The sequence below is a fragment of the Myotis davidii genome, unplaced genomic scaffold (genome assembly GCF_000327345.1).
Source record: "Myotis davidii unplaced genomic scaffold, ASM32734v1 scaffold399, whole genome shotgun sequence".
Taxonomy (NCBI): Eukaryota; Metazoa; Chordata; class Mammalia; order Chiroptera; family Vespertilionidae; genus Myotis; species Myotis davidii.
Window position 1 is genome coordinate 2,254,743 of NW_006292094.1, and position 8,071 is coordinate 2,262,813.

Below are 8,071 nucleotides of genomic sequence, written 5' to 3' on the forward strand. Positions count from 1 at the left end.
GTATGTCTCCAGGTGCCAACTATTCAGCATGTTTTCTCCTAAAATCTGTCTCCTCCCCCGTGCTCCGTGCCTCTGGGGAAGAAGGGCATAGCCATCAGCCGGACTCTGGGTGCCAGCCTCACCTCTTCCTCACCTTTGCAGTCACGCCCACCTCCCTGGGTGAAGCGTTGCTCTGCTTCTCTTTACCCAGCTGTCCCTTCGGACTGGCTTTATCGGCACCTTCAGCCTTGATCGTGTTCACAGGGGCTTCTTCCCAGCCCTCCATGGGAGAGTCTCTGGTCGGGCGGAGTGCGATGGGCCTTCAGCCTGAGCCTCGCCTTGGTAGACAGCCTGGAGTATTGAGATTCTCCAGTTCTTTTTTTCTTTTTTTAATTTAAATTCTTTATTGTTGAAAGTATTACATGAGTCTCCTTTTGCCCCCATTGACCTCTCCCCGCCGCTCCCACCCACCAGCACATGCCCTCACCCCCCTACTGTCTGTGTCCATTGGTCATGCTCATATGCATGCTTACAAGTCCTTTGGTTGCTCTTACCCCTCATCCCCTGCCTTCCCTCATAGGTTGGACCGTCTGTTGGATGCTTCTCTGTCTCTGGTTCTATTTTTGTTCATCAGTTTATGTTGTTCATTATATTCCACAAATGAGTGAGATCGTGTGATATTTCTCTTTCTCTGACTGGCTTATTCACTTAGCATAATGCTGTCCAGGTCCATCCATGCTGCTGCTAATGGTAGGAATTCCTTCTTTTTTACAGCAGCGTAGTATCCCATTGTGTAGATGTACCTCTCCGGTTCTTTATATGAGGTATTTCCTCTATGCTTAGTAATGAATATCACCTATATTGCCACTACTGCTAAATAGGCTCTTGCTTTCAGGGAAACCATCATCTGGTTTATTTTTTATTTCTTTATTTTTTGGGTTGATTTTTTAATAGAGTTGGGAGTGTGAGCCGTTTTTCAGTATGCAAAAATAGCCCACAAGATTTCAATTTAACAATAAAATTGTCTTGACTATAAAGTATTTGTATTAATTGTAGAAATCTTAAAATTTGGAAGAATTTAAATTTTAAAAATAGTCATCTGTAATTCTACTTTCTGTCTACTGGCAGCCATTATGGATATTTGGATACATTTCAATCTCATTATGTTATATACTACATATATGAAACATATACGTAGAAGATTCAGATTCAGACTATATATGTATAGCTTTGTATTCTCCTTTTTTCTCTAAAGCATTTTCCTAGGTCATAAATTATGTTTTGAAAACATAGATTTTAAATGGTTGCATGAGTCTCAGTATATCTTTAACCGTTCTTTTTTTAGGATGTCAGAGTGATTGTATTTTTTATATAGCCGATATATAACATTGTATTGGTTTTAGGTGTACGGTGATTATATCTTTTACTCTAAGGCAGGGATGGCAAACCTATGAACTCATTTTTTTTGGTTGATTTTTCTTTGTTAAATGGCATTTAAATATATAAAATAAATATCAAAAATATAAGTCTTTGTTTTACTATAGTTGCAAATATCAAAAAATTTCTATATGTGACACGGCACCAGAGTTAAGTTAGGGTTTTTCAAAATGCTGATACGCCGAGCTCAAAAGGTTCGCCATCACTGCTCTAAGGATTAGTTCTGTGATGGCTATTTAAATTCAAGGAATTTTTTGTTCTTCAGATATGAAAAGAAAAAAATTCAGGTAGAGAAATTCCACCTGACTTTGAATAACACAAAGCAGATTTATACCTAAAAAAAGCTGACTTTTGACTGCCTGGATTAATCTGTTTTGTATGAAGTATGTTAGCCTGTGTGTTCCTGATAGTGTCCTCACTAATGTCCATGCATTGGAAATGGGGGTCTCTTTTGTATTTTCTCTCAGGTGGTTCGAGGACACTACAAAGGTCAGCAAATCGGCCAGGTGGTCCAGGTGTACAGAAAGAAATACGTCGTCTACATCGAGCGGGTGCAGCGTGAGAGGCTACCGGCACCCTGTCCACGTGGGCATTCACCCCAGCAAGGCAGGCCCGGGACTGGGCGGTGGTGGTCACACAGCGTGGTGTAGCTGTCAGAGTTGTTGACATGTTGGTGCCGTTTACACAGGTGACCCTGGCAGGGACCTCCTGGGGGAGGTCAGGAAGGCTTGATGGAGCCATTCCAGACCTCACTTCCCCACTAGATCATGTGCGGAGGAGAAGGGAGCATTTCCCGTGGCCCTCACTCACCCTGTGGGATATGATGTTCCTCCTTTGAACTCCCACTTTAGACACTGAATTGCAGGGTCTCTCCCCAGTTTCAGATCCTTAGGGCTAAATGGTCGGGCTCTTACCTTATGATCTCTGTATTGCCCAGTAGCTGGCAGGGGAATGCAGTGTTTCTTAATGCATTTGCCAGCCAGAGGCTAGACAAACCAGACGATGCTGGTCATGTAATTTTCCCAGCCCAAACGACATTCCTGTCCTAGTCCTCAGGCATTAGGGGTAGGAGGTCGGGTGGCAGAAAGAACCTAAGCTGCTGTTGTTGAGGGGACCTCTCTGTACAAACTAATCGTGGTTATAAACCCTTCACACTTAAAAAACAAAGATTTGTTTGTTTTCTCACTCCTAAAAGGCGGTTATCACCAGGCTAAAACTGGACAAAGACCGGGAAAAAATTCTTGAACGCAAAGCCAAATCTCGACAAGTTGGAAAAGAAAAAGGCAAATATAAGGAAGAACTTATTGAGAAAATTCAGGAATAAGTGTAACCTGTTGTGCAACCACGGTTTAGCTGTAGGTTTTTAGCCTGGTGTGTATTCCTTTAAAGTTGTTCAAGATGTCTCTGGAATATTTTGTTTCCTTCCTGGTTTGTTATTGATATGTGGCTCTGTGTGTCTATTGTTGCTGTTTGGGTTAATTTTATGAATAAAAATTGGAAATGTTTTTTAATTCAAGTGGATTTTGTGTTGTTTTATAGATAAAGTCCATCACACTGTCCATTCCCAGTTGCCATCCTTTCATATGTTTAGTCTGTGGAGCAGCAGAACAGCAGTGGCGGGACGGCCCTGCTCCTGCCTGGACCCTCACGCTGATGGGTGGACAGGACAGGGCTCCTGCCTGGACCCTCACACTGACGGGTGGACAGGACAGGGCTCCTGCCTGGACCCTCACGCTGACGGGTGGACAGGACAGGGCTCCTGCCTGGACCCTCACGCTGATGGGTGGACAGGACAGGGCTGCTGCCTGGACCCTCACGCTGACGGGTGGACAGGACAGGGCTCCTGCCTGGACCCTCACGCTGACGGGTGGACAGGACAGGGCTCCTGCCTGGACCCTCACGCCACGGTCCCAGTGAGCAGCTGGTGCTGTTTTGCATACCCACGTGTAGGGCGCCTGACGGTGCCCTGTAGCTCCTCTTCCTCATGCTCCCACCAAACCAAATGGCCCGCAGCTCCCTAGCCAGGCTGCCCCGCCCTAGGTGTAGGTCTTGACTTTGCAAGTGCCATTCCATGTTACTAAAATATCCTTCCTCTCTCCCAGGGCTAACTCAGAAAATAGATGGCCTGTAGGCGAGGATCAGCGCACAGATAGATGTTGTTTGCCCTGTTGCTTTTCATGATTTTTAAAAATTAATTTCCAACATTTAAAGCTTAAGAGACCCATAGAGAAACCTAGGTCTTGTGCTTCCTCTGGCCGCACGGGCCCCGGATGCTGCCCAGCATCAGCTGTGGAGCCAGGGGCTGGCTGCTCCCTTTCCAGCTCACTCCATTCATGCCCCTGAGTGCCTGGCCCCCACTGGCATCTGCGTTTCAGATTCCGCTTCTAACTTAAAGTTACTCTTCAAGATTTAGCTCCAGGGTCACGTCTGAAATCCTGCCTTTCCCCTGTGATAAATGATCTGTTTATTAAAATGCATCAGTTGAGTAGGTCAACCAGTAAGGTCTGTAGTTTGTATTTGAGATTTGTCTTTATTCTCTTTTACTTAATTAATATTTTTAATATTTTTTAATTGATTTCGGAGAAGGGAGAGAGAGAAACTTTAATGATGAGAATTATTGATTGGCTGCCTCCTGCACACCCCCCACACTGGGGACCGAGCCCACAATCCGGGCCTGTGCCCTGATTGGGAATTGAACCGTGACCTCCTGGTTCATTGGTCGATGCTCAACCACCAAGCCACACCGGCCGGGCTGCCTTTATTCTCTACCAACGTGTTGTAGAACCCCAAAAGTTGCATGAAAATCATATTTCATACTAGATAGGTTTAAGGATGACATTTTTCTTTTTTTAATTGATTTTAGAGAGAAAGAGGGAAGGGAGAGAAACATTGATTTGTTGTTCCACTTACTTATGCATTCACTGAGTCTTGTATGTGCCCTGACTAGGGATCAAGCTCATAACCTTGGCCTATCAGAATGACGCTCTAACCAACTGAGCTACCCGGCTCGGGCATGACAACGTATTCTGATGCCTGATCCGAGCCCTAGGCTGCAGCAATACTGATAAAATTATTTTTTCTAGTACTCAGACTTGGCTTGTTTTCAGCAACTTGTTCAATACCAGTGATATCGATAAGAGCTTGAGAGCTTATTTCTTGAGATACTACACGTAAAGCACAGAGTTGAGCAAACTTTAGCTATTGTCTTTTAAAGGAGAATGGAAGTGGGTTTGTTTGCAGGTGCAGAGGGAAAAGTTTTTCTCAAGGAAGTTCAGACAAATGCTGGTTCTTGAGTGAAGGGGCGGGTGTGAGGGGAGCGGTATCGGGTTTTGGCTGCAGGAAGGGGGACTGGAGAATGCCAGCTGGGTGGGCCTGCCTGTCAAGGTTCCGGCCCTGGGCTATTGGCATGTTTTCTGGAATGACTGGATTCAGCAGTTTCCTACTGACCTTCTCATCAGATTTGCACATGTCCCTTCACTTGAGTGAGTCCCCTTGTGCTATTTTGGGAAGACTCCAAACTTTGAAACTTCAGACAGACGCTCCTGAATGCCTGCTTTCATACTGCGCTCAGGCACGAGATGTTCAGCCACAGAGCTGCCCGTGGGAGCCGGGGAGGCACTGACTGAATCCTCTGACGACCAGACAGACAGAACTCTACTGATCGAGAGTCCACCGGGCTCTGCCGATGCTGCAGACGTCGAGCTGTTCTTACCTGGTGGTAGCTTGGGCCGTTGTTCATTGTTCTTTTAGATTAGTTGTGTGTTTTTTTAAAGAATACTTATATATGGTACAACATCAAAAGGTACAAAAGGCATACAGTGAAAAGTAAGCTTCCTGGTCACTTTGACTCTCAGGCACTCAATGCTCCCAGGAGGAGCCACTGGGATCAAGCCCGTTTCTTTTGTATCCTCCCAGAAGTAGCCTGTGCACACACAATGGGTGTTCACTGAAAGTCTGATCCAGGAAGAAGTCTTCCGAGAAAGGGAGGCCATCCAGATTGAAACAGCCGTGTGAGGTTTATTGCCTGAACGCCTTAATTAAAAGGAAAACGTGCGGCCCTGGCCAGCGTGGCTCAGTGGATTAAAGCATCATCCTGTTCGCCAAAAGGTGGCGGTTTTGATTCCTGGTCAGGGCACATGCAGCTCTGATCCCTGGTCCAGGAGCATGTGCAGGGCTCGGGGGTAGGGGCAGCTAATCTGTATTTCTCAAATCAATTCACATCGATGTTTCTCTCTTCCTCTCACAAATATTAAATAGAATATTCTTTGTCCATTAGAAATAATAGAATCAAGCACATCCTAAATCTGGAACAGGCCTCAGAGGTCTCATCTTATGCAATAGAGGTCTCTATCTTGTTAAGAAGTCTGTACTTCAGGGGTTTTTGCTGACTTACCGTTTGAACTGGGAGAGGCCGCATGGCTTAGTGGGAAGAACAGGAGCGATGAAGGCTCACATTCAGATCCCAGTCCTGCCCCTTAAAACAGCCACCCTTTTGGGCAAGTTACAATATGAGTCTCTTTCCCCTACTATGTAAAATGGACTTAATAATCTCTGTGTTAGGTTTGTGAGCACTGAATGAGGCAGGTCATCCAAAGCACCTAGGTCAGTGGCACGTGGGTGTCACTCCCTTGGTAGATGCCGTAATCATTGGTGGCTGCCCACAGCACGTGCTCCATTCATATGCGCTGAGCAAATGAGAAGTGAAGTGTGCTGGTCATTGAGCTTCTCCTGAAACTTCGGGCCTTCCAGGTCAGCTTAGGGCAGTGATGGCAAACCCATGACACGCGTGTCAGAGATGACACACGAACTCATTTTTTTGGTTGATTTTTCTTTGTGAAATGGCATTTAAACATATAAAGTAAATATCAAAAATATAAGTCTTTGTTTTACTATGGTTGCAAACATCAAAAAATTTCTCTATGTGACACGGCACCAGAGTTAAGTTAGGGTTTTTCAAAATGCTGACACGCCGAGTTCAAAAGGTTCGCCGTCACTGGCCTAGGAGGAGCCTGATGACTCCGTGGCCTTGTGACTCCGCGGGGCTGGGCTTGGGGAAGGGGCTCCTCGGGGGTCGCCCTATAGCCTTTCGAGCAGCTCCTTTACTTTATTCCACGGTGGCTGCTTTGGAGGCTTTTCCTCTAAGAGTGGTTCTCACACTTTTGGGTCTCAACACCTATTTCCACATTTATATGGGTTCCATCAATCACATGATTTACCACATTAGAAAGTAAAACAAAACCTTGACCTTTAAATTCATTTAAAAATAATTTTTAAATGTAAGAAACCCAAAGCATGTTAACAGGACTAACATTTTTATATAAAGTAACTATCTTTTCCAAAATAAAACGAAAGTGGCGAGAAGAGTGACACGGTGTTAACGTTGTTGCAGAATTCCCTGACGTCTGACCAGCGTGCTTCTGCGTTCAATCTGCCAAAAGGTGTTCTGGGCGAAGCACAGGAAGGACATTCTGCATCACAGATTGATGGTTGGGAAGAGAGGCCCTCGGGGCGGCTGGGAGAGCCCCAGGGGCTGCCCAGGGTCCCTGGTGCACACCGCCCAGAGTGTGGTTTACTTTCTGAAGGTGACTTTAAACGCCTTGAAGGCAGACGATATTTCTGCATTCGGTGGATCACTAAATCCTAGCTGGCTTTCCCTCGTTTCCCTTTGGACAGTGTGATAAAGTGTTTTTGACAGATTCACTGGTAGAGGGAGCTATTGGCCAATACTAGACCACACATACAGTGCCGAGATTTAGAATTTTTCTCATTTCACAGATAAAACGGGCAGAACTGGTGTCTGACAGTCACTTCCCTGCGCCCCTCGACATCTGCTTCTCAAAAAGGCGGCCAAAAAGGAAGACAAAGTTACACTTAACGGGACCAACTTTTAAAAATGTTTTGCATTGATTTAAGAAACAGGAAAAAATTCGAAATAGTGAAAAAGTGAAAGCAACACAAACATCCATTGACAGGTGAGTGGAGAAACAAAGTGAGGCCTATCCATAACAGTGGAATCTGACTCATCATTGTGACCTGTGCTACAAATGGATGCCACTTCAGGACCTTGCGCTAAGTGTATTAAGCCAGATGTGTATTAAACAAATGCTGCATGATTCTACTTATACCAGGTATCTAGAGGAGTCAAACTTATAGAAACAAAAGTTAGAATAGTGGTTCCCAGGGCTTGGGGAGGGGGAATGAGGAGTTGTTTAATGGGTATGAGACGTTCTGGAGATTGTCTGCACAACAATGTGGATATACTTAACACTACTGAACTGTACACTTAAAGCTGGTTAAGCCCTAACCGGTTTGGCTCAGTGGATAGAGCGTCGGCCTGCAGACTGAAAGGTCCCAGGTTCGATTTTGGTCAAGGGCATGTACCGTGGTTGCGGGCACATCCCCAGTAGGGGGTGTGCAGGGGGCAGCTGATCAATGTTTCTCTCTCACCATTGATATTTATATATCTCTCTCCCCTTTCTCTCTCAAATCAATAAAAATATATTTTTAAAAAAGGAATAAATCTGAAAAAATTCGTTGTTATCCAGTGAAGTATTGACCTAAGAGAAATACAGAAATGTAGAAATACTGATATATTTTAATGCTTGCAATTGATGAGATCAATATAGTCCATGCTAATAGAATGGAACAATTAATA

The 8,071-nt window shown here is 45.0% G+C and overlaps 1 protein-coding gene across 1 annotated transcript in view; it reads left to right on the plus strand.

Annotated features, from left to right (window-relative positions):
* The window catches only part of RPL26L1 (ribosomal protein L26 like 1), a 12,977-nt gene extending 10,237 nt beyond the window's left edge, over positions 1 to 2,740 (plus strand). The window contains 3 exon segments of the mRNA XM_015565139.1: positions 1,884 to 1,990; positions 1,992 to 2,022; positions 2,612 to 2,740. Coding sequence (XP_015420625.1) covers positions 1,884 to 1,990; positions 1,992 to 2,022; positions 2,612 to 2,740 — 267 coding nt within the window.
* The last annotated feature ends 5,331 nt before the right edge of the window (positions 2,741 to 8,071 follow it).